The sequence below is a fragment of the Myotis daubentonii genome, chromosome 4 (genome assembly GCF_963259705.1).
Source record: "Myotis daubentonii chromosome 4, mMyoDau2.1, whole genome shotgun sequence".
NCBI lineage: Eukaryota > Metazoa > Chordata > Mammalia > Chiroptera > Vespertilionidae > Myotis > Myotis daubentonii.
The window spans coordinates 9,077,412-9,091,967 of record NC_081843.1 but is presented as its reverse complement, the minus strand read 5'-3'; the positions used below and the strand labels follow the sequence as shown (position 1 = coordinate 9,091,967).

At 50.0% G+C, this 14,556-nt stretch overlaps 1 protein-coding gene across 2 annotated transcripts in view; it reads left to right on the top strand.

Moving 5' to 3' along the window:
- The window catches only part of ITGAD (integrin subunit alpha D), a 29,768-nt gene extending 15,468 nt beyond the window's left edge, over positions 1-14,300 (top strand). Inside the window, exons 13-30 of one of the 2 annotated variants that reach the window (XM_059692158.1) lie at positions 10-150; positions 244-453; positions 1,082-1,212; positions 1,315-1,472; positions 2,216-2,370; positions 2,633-2,764; positions 3,552-3,625; positions 3,873-4,014; positions 7,965-8,078; positions 8,188-8,267; positions 8,368-8,451; positions 11,882-11,960; positions 12,123-12,230; positions 12,334-12,411; positions 12,712-12,825; positions 12,976-13,077; positions 13,336-13,446; positions 13,923-14,300. In XM_059692158.1, the coding sequence (XP_059548141.1) occupies positions 10-150; positions 244-453; positions 1,082-1,212; positions 1,315-1,472; positions 2,216-2,370; positions 2,633-2,764; positions 3,552-3,625; positions 3,873-4,014; positions 7,965-8,078; positions 8,188-8,267; positions 8,368-8,451; positions 11,882-11,960; positions 12,123-12,230; positions 12,334-12,411; positions 12,712-12,825; positions 12,976-13,077; positions 13,336-13,446; positions 13,923-14,021 (2,112 nt within the window). In that variant the 3' untranslated portion in view covers positions 14,022-14,300. Of the gene's footprint in view, positions 1-9; positions 151-243; positions 454-1,081; positions 1,213-1,296; positions 1,473-2,215; positions 2,371-2,632; positions 2,765-3,551; positions 3,626-3,872; positions 4,015-7,964; positions 8,079-8,187; positions 8,268-8,367; positions 8,452-11,881; positions 11,961-12,122; positions 12,231-12,333; positions 12,412-12,711; positions 12,826-12,975; positions 13,078-13,335; positions 13,447-13,922 lie in introns of both variants that reach the window. The other variant, XM_059692157.1, reaches the window with a different exon arrangement.
- The last annotated feature ends 256 nt before the right edge of the window (positions 14,301-14,556 follow it).

The following is a 14,556-nucleotide window of genomic DNA, read 5'->3' as shown; positions in this document are numbered from 1 at the left end:
GCCCTCCAGATTGGCTCCTACTTCGGGGCCTCCCTCTGCTCCGTGGACGTGGACAGAGATGGCAGCTCCGACCTGGTCCTCATCGGGGCTCCCCATTACTACGAGCCGACCCGGGGGGGCCAGGTGTCCGTGTGCCCCTTTCCCCGGGGGGTGAGTGGCTGAGGAGGCCTGGCTGGGTGGGGCCTGGGTGTGTGGGGTGGAGGGGTTGCCCGGGTTGGGACTGGCACTGTTTCTGCTCTGCAGAGGGCCAGGTGGCAGTGCCGGGCCATTCTCCGTGGGGAGCAGGGCCACCCCTGGGGCCGCTTTGGGGCAGCCCTGACCGCCATGGGGGACGTGAATGGCGACAAGCTGACGGACGTGGCCATCGGGGCCCCGGGGGAGGAGGAGAACCGGGGTGCTGTGTACCTGTTCCACGGAACCTCGGAGCCGGGCATCAGCCCCTCCCACAGCCAGGTGAGGCCCCCTCAGCCCCCTTCGCATTTCCTAGAGTCACCTGCTGCTGCTCCAACACCTGCCTTGGCAGGAGCCCTCCCCGCCTCCTCTCGGCGCCCCGCCCACCAGCCCCGCGAAGATTGTCTCCTCTCCTGTGGTTCCAGCAGGCTTCAGGCAGCCTTTGTGGGGGCTGATCGGAAAGAGCCTGCAGGCCCGTGTCAAACGCCTGGCCAGCCAGTCAGCTGTGCGCCTTCAGGCAAAGGGCCGAGTTAGCTTTCGTTTCCTCCTATGAAACATTAAATAACAAATCACCTCCACAGGCTTCGTGTAGCTACAGCTCAATGGGAGTCCGTTCATCACACGTTTATGAATAAACACACAAATTAATAACGGGCTCTATTGTGTTCCCATTGTTAGGCTTTTACTTTGGCGTCAGCCTGCACCCTCAGGATGAGTGCGCCCCAAAGCGCTCCCCTCTCTTTGCCCAGGGTCCCTGAGACCCTCACTCTGCCTGCCTTCCATCCCACCCCCATCCCCTCTGTTCCGTTTCTCCACTCAGATCCGATTCGCTGCAGCCTCCTTCCCAAATCTTTCTTGTCACATCTCTCCTCGCCTCCCCCTGACCTCTACTTCTCCTCTCCCCGGCCAGCGCATCGCAGGCTCCCAGCTCTCCCCCCGGCTCCAGAGTTTTGGGCAGTCGCTGAGCGGAGGTCAGGACCTCACCCAGGATGGACTGGCAGACCTGGCTGTGGGGTCCCGAGGTCACGTGCTGCTGCTCAGGTGACAGCTCCCACACCCCTCCCTGCTGGTTGTGCGTCCGACCTACCCTTCCTGGTCCTCCCAGAGGCAGAGTCCTCTCCTCAGCCCTGTGCGTGCCCCCAGGAGCCGGCCAGTGCTGAGCGTGGGCGTGGCCATCAGATTTGCCCCCTCCGAGGTGGGGCAGCCTGAGGACCAGTGCCTGGAAGAGGCGCCCTCCCGCCTGGAAGCTGCGAGCGCCACAGTCTGTCTCACTATCCACAAAAGCTCACCTGACCAGCTAGGTGAGTTTCCTCCCATGGACCCAGGCCCTCAGCCCCCAAGGCCCCAACCCCCAAGTCCCCAGCCCTATCCTCAGGACAGAGGGGCCCTGAAGCCAAATCTCACTTGCATATCCATTTCTGCTGGTGTTGGAAACCTGGGTCCCTTCTCTCCCCCTCACCCCGGCCCAGGCCAAAGGCCTGTCTCCAGCATCACTCTGGAGTCTGCGCACCCCTCTCCACCCGCCCAGCCACTGCCTGCCTGGAGGCCACCCTTCGTCTTCCTACTCCACTTGGAGCTCTTCCCACGTCTGTTCTTGCACCTTCCCATCCTCCTCCTAGTGATTAGCCCTAACATGCAAACCTGGCCTCCTCATGCCCCTGCTTAACACCCCTCAGCTCTCCCCTTGCCTTTGTTTGTGAAGACCAAAGCCCCTCTCCACAGTGACCTGGCCCCTCCCGACTCCAGCCTCTCCTCGCCCCATTCCCCCTTAATCCACATGGACCATAGAGACTGCTCTGAGCCCACGCCCTGCACCAAGCACTGTGCTAGCCACTGGCAAGGGGTGGAGTGGTGGGACGCGGGCAGTTAGACTATGGAAGAAAGCTACGACAGATCCTCGGCTTCGAGGAACATAATGTTTCGCTGAGAAATCAAATCTAACTCACACTGGAACAACTACGACATGAGTACCTGCTGCATGAACACATGAAAGAACGTTGGAGGTTCCCTTTCACATTCTACCTTCCATCCTCCTCCACCTCAGGGGACGTCCACAGCTCCGTCAGGTATGACCTGGCCTTGGACCCAGGCCGTCTGATTTCTCGCGCCATTTTTGAAGAGACCAAGAACTGGACTTGGACGGGAAGGAAAATCTTGGGGCTGGGAGAGTACTGTGAAACCCTGAAGTTGTTTTTATCAGTGAGGACTTTGGATTCTGGGAAGGGAGGGGGAGAGGGAGGGGGAGCCCAGGGCTGGCCTCCCTGTTCCCCGCTGAGTGAGGTGGGGAGTGGGAGTGGGGAGAGGGCCTGGGGCTGGAGAAAGGGAAGTTGGGGTCAGAGAGGCTGGCTCCACAGCGTGGGGAGGGCAGTGTGTGACAGTGGGAAATGAGTCCAGTGGAGAAGTCCCCGGTGGGAAAGGAGGGCGGCAGAGAGTGGGTTCTGAAAAGCCCATCCCCCCTCAGGGCTGTGTGGAGGATGTGGTGAGCCCCATCGTCCTGCGGGTCAACTTCTCCCTGGTGGGGCAGCCCATCCCCTCCGCCCAGAACCTCCGCCCGGTGCTGGCTGTGGGCTCCCAGGACCTCTTCGCTGCTTCTGTGAGTCTCACGATGAAGTCCCAGGGATGGGTGGCCGTCCATGTGTCCTCATGTGCATAAGAAACTCCAGTAGCTCCCAATCGCCCACTGACCACATCAGGTCCAAAAGGGCACCGCCCGATTCCGAGACCCTGTCCGCTTGGACCCTACACATGCATCAACTCTGGTTTTCGTTCTGCAGATCCTTCCTAACTTGCCTCGCTCCTACCCCTGTGCCTGTGACCGTGTTGTATCTCTGATTTGGAAGACATTTTCTTCTCTCCACCTCAGCCATCGTTAGTCCCTAAAGCCCCAGTCTCTTCTCCCTTTCTTTGGGAATCCACACTCGGCATCTGTCTCTTCTCCCCTGGCCTCGTAGCCTGTCATGGTGACGTGCCACTTGTCGCATGGCTGGAATCATAGCCATCTGCACCCACCTCTGTGGCTCTCTTGGCAAGAACCAGGTCTAATCCACCTGTAGTTTCTACCTTTCCCACCTCTCCAAGCCCATCCAACCCAAAACCTGTCCCAGTATCGACTCAACAACGTCTGTTGAATAGTTGTTCCAGTGTGAGTTAGATTTGATTTCTCAGCTAAACATTATGTTCCTCAAAGCCAAGGATCTGTCGTAGCTTTCTTTCATAGTCTAACTGCCCGTCTCCCACCACCCCACCCCTTGCCAGTGGCTAGCACAGTGCCTGGTGCAGGGTGTGGGCTCAGTAATAGTCAATGTTGAGGAGAGCTCTTCATGAGGGAGTTGGAGAAGGATTAAGACGTGGATGGAAAGAGACATGATGTTTTGCTGCAGCTCCCCTTTAAGAAGAACTGTGGGCAAGATCACCTCTGTGAAGGGGACTTGAATGTCAACCTCAGCTTCTCAGGGTGAGTGCTATCTCCTGCCATATCCGGGCACTCAAGCTTTTGGGTCTCCTACCAGCAGGATGAGAAGTGCTTGTGTTCCCCTTTGGCTGGCGTTATAACCGAGAAATGATTGCAATGTTATCAGCTAATAGCTCATGAGTTCCCAGTGTCCTGCCCCTGCCCCTGCCCCTGCCCCTGCCCCTGCCCCTGATCCAATTCCAAACCCTTTCCAGTGGATCTCTCTTCAGTGCTGTACTGCCTCCTTCAGCCTACAGGCCCTGGTGGTGGGAAGCTCTCTAGAACTCAACATGACAGTGGCTGTGTGGAATGAGGGTGAGGATTCCTACAGAACTGTGATCAACTTCTACTACCCAGCAGGGCTGTCCTATCGACGAGTGTTAGTTACTCAGGTAAATAGCTCCCTTGGGCTCTGGTTGGCTGGGACCTTTGCCCTACCGTGGGCTATAGTAGGTTCTTTTTATGTCTCCTATGATAAAATATAAAACACACAGAAAGTGTGTACAGCAGATATATACTTTAACAAATAATATTAAGTAAATGTCTATGCAATTAGCACCCCCGTGGGAAATAAATCCAGGTCAAGAAATAAAAGAGGGCTAGCACCCCCAGAAACCCTCTCAATATGCACCTTCCTCATCATGACCTCACTCTCTCCCCAGTGTAATCGCTATCTGACTTTGTGACAATCAACTCCTGGTATTTCTTATCGTTTTTACCGCCCATGAGTACATCCCTAATACTGTTCAATTTTGCCAATATTTGAACTTTATTTGAATAGAAGCATGTTACTTTTTGTCTTTCTCCTTTTCTTTAATACTATGTTTGTGAGATTCATTCATGTTGTTGCTTGTGGCTGTGGGACACTTTCATTGCTATATAGAAGCCCTTTTGTATGACTATACCACAATTTATTTACCTATTCCATAATTGATGGTCATTTTGAGTTGTTTCCTGATTTTGGCCATGACCATTCTTGATCATATATTCTGGTGTGCCTATGCATTAATATTTGGAAGTATGTACCACATGTGGGATTGCTGGATCATTGGGTATGTGTGTCTTCAATTTTCTTAAGTAAAGCCGGACCATTTTTGCCTATTGACACTCTATCAGTAGTGTATGAGAGTTCTTGTGACTTTCATCCACTCCAACACTTGGCATTGTCCAATTTTTTAATTTTCATCTATCCAGTGGGTGAGTAATGATATTTCCTTGCAGTTTTTTTATTTCTCTAATAAAGTTGAACAACTTTTCATATATTTCCTGGTCACTTGGGTGTCTTCTTTTAGGAAGTTCCTGTCCAAGTCCTTTTCTTATTCTTCTATTGAGTTGTCCACCTCTTCCTTATTGAGTTGTAAGAATTTATACATATTCTGGTTCCTACTCCTTTTCCAGTTACATGTGCTCAAATATCTTTTCTAATAAATATCTCTGTTGTTTGTTTTTTTCAGTCTCCTTATAGTGTCTTTTAATAAATGTCTTAATTTGCCGAAACCGGTTTGGCTCAGTGGATAGAGCGTCGGCCTGCGGACTGAAAGGTCCCAGGTTCGATTCCGGTCAAGGGCATGTACCTTGGTTGCAGGCACATCCCCAGTAGGAGGTGTGCAGGAGGCAGCTGATCGATGTTTCTCTCTCATCGATGTTTCTAACTCTCTATCTCTCTCCCTTCCTCTCTGTAAAAAATCAATAAAATATATTTAAAAAAAATAAATGTCTTAATTTGATTGCGGTTGATTTTTATAAATCTTTAGTATATTTTTAAATAATTTTTCATTTTTTAATCATAGTTGACACAATATTATATTAGTTTCAGATGTACAGAGTAGTGATTAGACATTTATATAATTTACAAAGTATGCACCTCCATAAGTCTACTACCCATCTGACACCATACATGGTGATTACATTATTGACCACATTCCCCATGCTGTACCTTACATCCCCATGACTGTTTTTATAACTGGCAATTTGTATACCTTAATCTCCTGCCCTCCTTTTCTTTTTGTTAATCCTCACCAGAAGATATTTTTTCCATTGAATTTTAGAGAGAGTGTAAGGGAGGTAGGAAGGCGGGGGGAGAGAGAAAAAGAGAGAAAGGGAGAGAAACATTGATGTGCAAGAGACACAGTGATTGGTTGCCTCCTGTAACCTCCCCGACTGGGGCTAGGATTGAACCTGCAACCCAGGTACATGCCCTGACCAGGAATTGAATCCACATCCCTTTGTTGCATTGGCCGACACTCTATCCACAGAGCCACACTGGCCAGGGCCTCTTCCCTTTTTTCATTCATCCTCCCCAAACCCCCTTCCATCTGGAAACCATCAAAATGCTCTGTAGCTTTAAGTTTGTTTCTGTTTTGTTTGCTTGTTTTTTAGAGTTCACATGCAAGTGAAATCAATGACACTTATTTTTTTCTGTCTGACCCATTTCACTTAGCATAATACCCTCTATGTCCATCCACGCTGTTGCAAATGCAAGATTTTATTCTTTTATGTAGCTGAGTAATATTCTTTTGTTTATATGTACCACATCTTCTTTATCCATTCATCCATCAAATTGACACTTAGGTTGTTTCTATATCTTGGTCAATGGTAAACAATGCTGCAATGAACGTATGGATACATATGTCTTTTTTTTAAGTATATTTTTATTGATTTCAGAGAGGAAGGGAGAGGAAGAGAGAGACAAAAACATCAATGATGAAAGAGAATCATTGATCGGCTGCCTCCTGCACACCCCCTACTGCAGATGGAGCCTGCAACCCAGGCCTGTGCTCTTGACCAGAATCAAACCCAGGATCCTTCAGTTCGCAGGCTGACGCTCTATCTACTGAGCCAAACCGGCCAGACCAATGCATGTGTCTTTTTGAAGTAGTGTTGGGTTTCTTTAAATAAATGCCCAGACCTGGCATTGCTGAGTACTTCTTTATCTCTTGTTATAGCTTTTGTTTTAAAGTCTATTTTGTCTAGTATAGTTTTGCTACCCCAGCTTTCTTTTCATTTCCATTTGCATAAAATATCTTTTCCCATTCCTTTACTTTTAGTCTGTGTCTTTCATTCTGAGGTGGGTATCTTGTAGACAACATACAGATGAATCTTGTTTTCTTATCCATTCAGCTACCCTATGTCTTTTGATTGGAGCATTTAATGCATTTACATTTAAAGTTATTGCTGCTATGTTCTTTAGCTAATCCCTTCAACTTCTTTATCCAGTCACCAAAACATTTAAATAAAGTCATTATTGATAGGTATGTAGTTATTTCCATTTTATTATTCGTATTTTTATTTCTCCTTCTCCTCCCTGCTCCCTCCTCCTTCTCTTCCTCCTTCTCCTCCTCTTCCTCCATTACATACAATAATGATGTTTTCCATCATTATTTCTTCAAATAGGTTTTCAAATTCTTGCTCTCTCTTCTCATTCCAGCATCCCATGATGCAAATGCTAGTGCACTTGGTGTTGTCCCAGAGGCCCCTTAAACTGTGTTTTCTGCTACCTTGTTTTCCAAACTGCTGATTTAACCCTCTGCTTCATCTAAACTACTGTTGATTCCCTCTAAGGTATTCTTCATTTCAATTATTGTATTCTTTATTTTTGACTGGTTCTTTTTTGTTTTCAATCTCCATCTGTGTGTTTCCCATCTCACTCAGCCACAATCCCTGCTGGTTATCACAGCCAGAAGTTAAGGATGCTTTTCTTCCTGGACTGGGGAGCCTGGTGGGCGGCTGAGACTCCTTGCTCCTCAGAAGGGACCCCCACAGCCAAAATATCCCTCCTGATTTTTAACCACCACACATAGGTTTGGGACCAGCCTGCTCCATGTCTGCACCCCTCCTTCCAGTCTCCATGTGGTTTCTCCTGTATGGCCTTAGTTATAGGACTTATATTCAGCTAGTCTTTGGGTGCTTCTCAGTGATGCTTGTTCTGTAGTTTGCCTGTACTTTAGATGTGGCCATGGGAGGAGGTGATCACAGAGTTTACCTGCTCTGCCATCTTGACCAGAGGTCCTCCTCTAGTGTTTTTATGTGTGGATCTTATTTAAGAAATATTTCCCTCCTTCAAGGTAATGAAAAAAAATACTCCCTTATATTATCTTCTAAAAGCTTTATAATTTTGCCTTTTGACATTTAAGTCTTTTCGTTGGAATTTATTTAATGTATGGAGTGAGGTAGGGATCCAATTTCATTGTGTTTGTTTGTTTGTTTTGTATGGGCCAATTTTCCCAGGATAATTGAAAAGTTTGTCCTTTCTTCTATTGCTCTGTAATGCCACCCCTGTCATATATCAAGCCCATATATGTATGTGGGTAACTGTTTTGAATTCTTTCTCCTGCTCTGGAAGCAACCCCATCAGCGCCCACTACACCTGGCATGTGAGGCGGTGCCCACAGGGAGTGAGAGCCTGAGGAGCAGTAGCTGTAGCATCAACCACCCCATTTTCCGAGAGGGCAGTAAGGTCAGTGCTTACTCCCAAATCCTCATCACTCTTCTCACTGTCCTGACCCACTTCCTTCCCTCAGTCCCCCATACCTTCCCTCTCCCCATTCCTTCTTCTTCTCCATCAGGGCACCTTCATAGTCACATTTGATGTTTTCTACAAGGCCACCCTGGGAGACACGTTGCTTCTGAGGGCCAATGTAAGCAAGTAAGCCAGACCAGGTATGGTGTGTCCTTCTCCGTCTCCTGTACCAGCCAGAGATTCCTCTCTTGGTTTCCTTCCCAACTGGGCTCCCCTCTCTCTCCAGTGAGAATAATAAGCCTGCAGCCAACAAGACCACCTTCCAGTTGGAGCTCCCAGTGAAATATGCCGTCTATACAGTGATCAGCAGGTGACTAATCCCTGGCCCTTCCCTGGGACCTCTGACCTTCCTCCAAGGCTAGTGCCTCCCCCTGCAGCCCAGCCTGCTCTTCTGGGGATGGGTAGCTAAACTAGTCCCTCTGATTCCTCACATGTAAATATCTGTGACCTGCCATATGCTTACACCACAATACCCCATGCAGACATATCTTTGTTGCACTTCACTTTCTTGCACTTCACAGATACTGTGTTTTTTTACATAGGGAAGGTTTGTGGCAACCTCGGGTCAGGCAAGTCTATCTGTGCCATTTTCCAACAGGTTCGGATGGTTAGCATTTTTTAGCAAGGATATTTTTTTAATTAAGGTATGTTTATTGTTTAGACATAATGCTATTGCACACTTAATAGACTACAGTGTTCCTGGAAACATAACTTTGATAGGCACTGGGAGACCAAAAGACTCGAAGGACTCAATTACAATATTTGCTTTATAGAGGCAGTCTGGTTCCGAACCCACAATATCTCTGAGGTGCGCCTGTGGCATAATTCTTGCTTCTTCTCTGACGACTTGGCCTGCCGGGGGGATGCACACCCCTGGCTGCTGCTGTGTGCCACCTCCTCTCTCTGAGATGCAGCCTCCCTTTAACCTGGAGCCAGTCCTGTCCTTTGTGCTAAACAGGAGTGTGGCAACGCTAGGCTACTAGACTGAGACTGGGGCTCTTCTGAGACCCGGAGGCAGGATATGGTCTTTCCCCACACAGAGGAAAGGAAGGTCAGGTTTTCACAAAACGGAGAGGAGAGCAGAGGTGTGAGAAACCGTGGGGAAGGCCTCTAACAGCCCAAGGCCAAGGCAGGCCACAAGAAAGGCCAGTGCAGGGACGCTGCTCTGGGTGATGAGGGTGGAAGAGTAGGGGCAGGCCAGGCGGGAAGCAGGGCAAGGACTCCACAACCTGGTTAAACTCCAGAGGCTTAGAGACTTGGTAGGAACTTGCAATGTTGCCATGGAACAGTTTGATGCTGATGTGTGAATTTTTAGGGAACGAGGGATGGGGGTCAAGCAATGTCATTGCCCATCCAAACTCTGCGCATTTTCCCCTTATGTCTATGGGAAAGTACTAAAACTTATCATAAGAGCTTACAGTGATATGTGCTTATGATGTGCCAGGCATTGAAGTACTTCACATGTATTTATGTTTATTTAATCTTTCTAGCAACTCTATGATATATTGTTACCCCCTTTTTACCAACAAAGAAATCAAGGGGTTAAATAACTTGCCCTGACATTCAGCTGGTAAGTGGCAGAACCAGGAGTGAAACCTAGATGGTCCAGAGCTTATGCCAGCGGCCAGACAACATCTTCTCTAAGGAGTGGGAAGACTGAGTGACTGACTCAAATATGAAAAGAGATTTAAAATGAGAATATTTTAAGGTGGAAAACTGATGCAGAGAAGGGGGTCTGGGTGGGGAGCAGAGAGGAAGACTAACAATACTAAAGGAAACAACTTCTCACATTTATGCACTGCTGCAAACATCACAACTCCATTATAGGTTGCCACTATTCTTAGAAGCCCTACTTTAAAGAGTAAATAACTACAGGGCTCCAGAGAGACCACATAGTTTGCCTTAAATTACTCATGCAGGAAGTGGTGGACTTGAGATGTGAATGCAGGTAGTCAGCTCCTGTGTGCTCTCTCTCTCTCTCTCTCTCTCTCTCTCTCTCTCTATCTCTCTCTCAATTGATTTCAGAGAGGAAGGGAGAGGGAGAGAGGGATAGAAACATGAATGATGAGAGAGAATCACTGATCGGCTGCCTTCTGCACTGTCCCTGCTGGGGGTCGAGCCCACAACCCGGGCATGTTCCATAACTGGAAATCAAACCATGACCTCCTGGTTCAGGGGTTGACACTCAACCACAAAACCACACTGGCAGGGCTGGCTCCTATGTTCTTAATCATCAAAGTGACAGCCACAGCTGTGGGGTCTGCAAAGGCAAGATTTATGACTTAACTGTTGACTCTCCAGAGCCAAGCACACAGCCTGGCACAGGGTAAATGTTTACTGGAGGAGGCCATGGGTGGATGGATGGATAGGTGGATGGAAGGATGGATAAGTGGATGGAAGGATGGATGGATGGATGGATGGATGGATGGAAGGATGGACAGATGGATGGAAGGATGGATGGATGGATGGATGGATGGATGGATGGATGAAAAGATGGATGGATGGGTAGATGGAAGGATGGAAAGATGGATGGGTAGGTGGATGGAAGGATGGATGGATGGATGGATGGATGGATGGATGGATGGATGGACAGATGGATGGATGGATGGATGGAAGGATGGATGGATGGAAGGATGGATGGATAGATGGAAGAAAGGATGGGTAGATAGGTGGATGGAAGGATGGATGGATGGTTGTATGGGTGGGTGGATGGATGGATGGATGGATGGATGGATAGGTGGATGGATGAATGGGTGGATGGAAGGATGGATGGATGGATGGATGGATGGATGGATGGATGGATGGATGAATATGTAGATGGATGGACGGATAGGTGGATGGAAGGAAGGATGGATGGATGGATGGATGGATGGATGGATGGATGGATGGATAGGTGGATGGATGGATGAATGGAAAGATGGAAGGATGGTAAGCCACCTGCAGCCAAGAACATTTATGTCCAGTCCATGAGCTTGTGTCCATGTGCCATCTTCCATCACGTTTATTTAACTGCCCGGGATAGTCATGTCTATTTTCTTCATCCCCATTTTGGAGGCGCTCATGCTCCATTTTTTGAGTGATCCAGTCATCATTCCTGCGAGTCTCCTTAGGCTTATGTGTTCTTACAGTAGCCTGAGCAAGCCTCACCCGAAGTCAACCATAATCTACTAGAGCAGCAGTTTCCAGCCTTTTTGTCTCATGGCACATAAACTAATTACTAAAGTTCTGTGGCACCCCCAGAAGATATATGTTTTGCCAATCTGACCAAAAATAGGTATAATTTTGATTCATTCACATTGGCTTGCTATCCTTGTGTTGGCCGTTGTCATTTTTTTTTTTTAACAATCTAAGGGAAAAGAGATCAGCGCTCCTGACTAAATAAATAGGTATTGCATGTTTTAAAAATTCTTGCAGCACAGATTGAAAATTGGGGCTAGAGAAAGCAAATCTACAAAAAGCATGTAAACACCTTTTTCCCGTGGGAAATGTTCAAATGTTATGGGAGGTGATGTTTAAGTTATGCCTTTGAGTGAAAATTTCCAGAAGGGGAGTGAGTAAGGGCAGAGGCATGGGGATCTGGGAGGGCCAGGGCACCCAGGGACGAGCTGGCAGCTCTGGTGAAGTGGGCGAAGGGCACCGGGGGAGCTGACGCTGAGACTGCCGCAGAGGCTTGTGGGAGCCCTGCGTCACCTGCGGACGGTCCCAGCGCCCTGTCTCACCAACAAGCCCTCTTTCTCCAGGAAGGAAGACTCCACCAAGTACCTCAACTTTTCCGCTTCTGATGAGAAGAGCAGGACAGAAGCTGAGCATCGATATCATGTGAGAGGCCAGGAAACATTCGTGTCTGCCCTCCCACGGTGCTGCTGACATGGAAAGTTGGTGGGGAAAGGTGGAGAGGACCTGAGGGCTGGAGCCAAAAGGAAAGAAATGGGATTTGGGATGCTCCAGGGGCCACCGTAATGTTGTCTCGATTTTCTGCAGGTGAATAACCTGAGTCAGCGGGATCTGGCCATCAGCGTTCACTTCTGGGTTCCCGTCCTGCTGAACGGCGTGGCTGTGTGGGATGTGGCTGCGGTGGCTGCCTCACAGGTGCCTGCCTGGCTCGGCTCCGCGTGCAGGGCTGACCCACGGTGCCTCGCACCCTCTCGCCAGTGACGTTTGGATCATTCTGCGGCTGTTTCTCTCTCACCAGAATCTCTCTTGTGTGTCAGAGACGGAACCTCCCCGGCATTCTGACTTCCAGACTCTGATTCCACGGAGTCTTGTGCTGGTGAGCAAGGCCCTGGGCTCCCCTATAGGACCAGCACTCATCGGGGCACACAGGGACATGCAGAGCTAGGTTGCAGAGCTGTCTATAGGGTAACCCCGAAAATGTATGAGGGCAGTGTTTATTAAAATACAGTTCATTTTCAAAGTTGAACTATCAACTGTGAAAGTATATACACATTTTTTGGCCATCCTGTATATGTCCTATCATTGTTAACCTGTTCCTCACCCCAAATCTGACACTTTTTCTCGTCTTGTGGTTCCTAAGTTAAGGCCCTGCTTAACTTCATTGTTCTGCCCCCAGGACTGCTCCGCTGCTGCCTGCCGGAGGTTCCGCTGTGACGTGCCCTCCTTCGGCACCCAGGAGGAACTGGACTTCACCCTGAAGGGCAACCTCAGCTTCGGCTGGGTCAGACAGGTGGGTGGGCCCCGCGGCAGAGCCCCGCCCCCAGCCTCCGCCTCCGGTGGGCCCTGAATGTCTGTGCCCGGCCTCAGTGGAGAGCGAGGGCATTTCCCTGACCCTGAGCTTTCCCCATGACTAGCTGCCAGCTCTCCTGCCCTTTTGCAGACTCTGCAGAAGAAGGTATCGGTCGTGAGTGTGGCAGAAATCACGTTTGACAGATCTGTGTATGCCCAGCTCCCGGGCCAGGAGGCGTCTCTGAGAGCCCAGGTAGTGACTGTGTGCTAGGCGGCAGCCAGGTTGGTGAGCAGCTTCTGATGCTAAATCCGTGTGCCGGGTGGGGGCTCACAAGGCTGGAGGGAGGGGGTGAAGATCCCTGAGGGGGACAGTTGTCCCTAAGCCCCCGAGGGCTTCTGTGGCTCAGCCCGTGGAGTCTGGCCTGGGGAGGCCGGGGAGGAGGTTAAAGGTTGGAGAGGCTGGGAGGAGCCGGGGCAGCCAGAGGCCCGATGCTTTCTGCTCCCCCATCAGATGGAGATGGTGCTGGAAGAGTATGAGGTGTATGACCCTCTGCCCCTCGTCGTGGGCAGCTGTGTGGGAGGACTGCTGCTGCTGGCTCTCATCACAGCCACACTCTTCAAGGTGAGTGCTCCCCTCCCACACCTGGGGCTACCCGCAGCCGACCCAAGGCCTCCCACACTCGGGCGGCCCAGCAGGAAGCGCGCAGACCACAGAGTCAGGCCGGCCTGGGGGTACATTTCGGCTCCGTCTTACCGCTTAATGTCAGGCAAGCTGCTCAAGCTCTCTGGGTTTGTTTCCCATTTTTGAAATAATAATAATAATGCCTGCATCACGGAGTGGCTACAGCAAGACAGAAATGAGGCCAGGTTACGTCCCAGGCCTGCCTGACCACAGACAGTATCTGTGCTTTTCCTGCTCCGGATGATGTGTCTAACCACTGACCTGGAACACAGTGGCGACTGGGAACGTGCAGCTTGCTCACATCATGTTCTGCACACTGTACCGTCAGCTTGGTTCCCCTCTCGCTCGGCTCCTTCCTCACTCCCAGCGTCTCCCCTGCCCTCTTACCCAGATCTTCTGTTTACTTCCCTTCATAGCTTGGCTTCTTCAAACGTCGGTATAAAGAAATGATGGATGACAAGCCCGAAGACGCTGCCATGTCCAGCGGGGAGGCCCCCAATTTGCCTTTGTCCTAATAGTCTGCTTCTCTGTTTATTCTCCCCCATGGGCTGGTCTTGCTGAGCCTCTATAGTATATAGAGGTATACTACAGACAATATAGAGTCTATACCCACTTCCCTGGGGATAACTTCTGCATAGAACGCACTGGCCTGAGGGACTCGCCGGGCGCTGCACCCCCTCCCCAGGCCTTGCCAACCTCCTTCAGTGAGAAGCCCCTTGTACCCAAGCAGGCCTGAGGCCAGCAGGGGTTTTCTTACCTGTGGGAATTGCCACATTAAATGGGGATCTAAAATACGTTTTCCTTGAATAAAAGAGCTCCGATCCAGGGCACGAGTGCTGTTCCCGGAAGCGGAAGCGTCGGGCGAACCCTTTGTGTGTGGAGACAATGTTCTCGCTCTTTCTCGGGTGAAGGCTGCCTCTGCCTTCTAGTGGTGTGAGTAGGGTCAGGGGAGGAGGTGTGGGGGGGGGGGCGGGGGGGTACTGGATTTCAGCCCAGGCTCCGTGCCCCTTGGTGATGCACCTTGAGCAGAGCAGACTGTCTTAGTGAGTG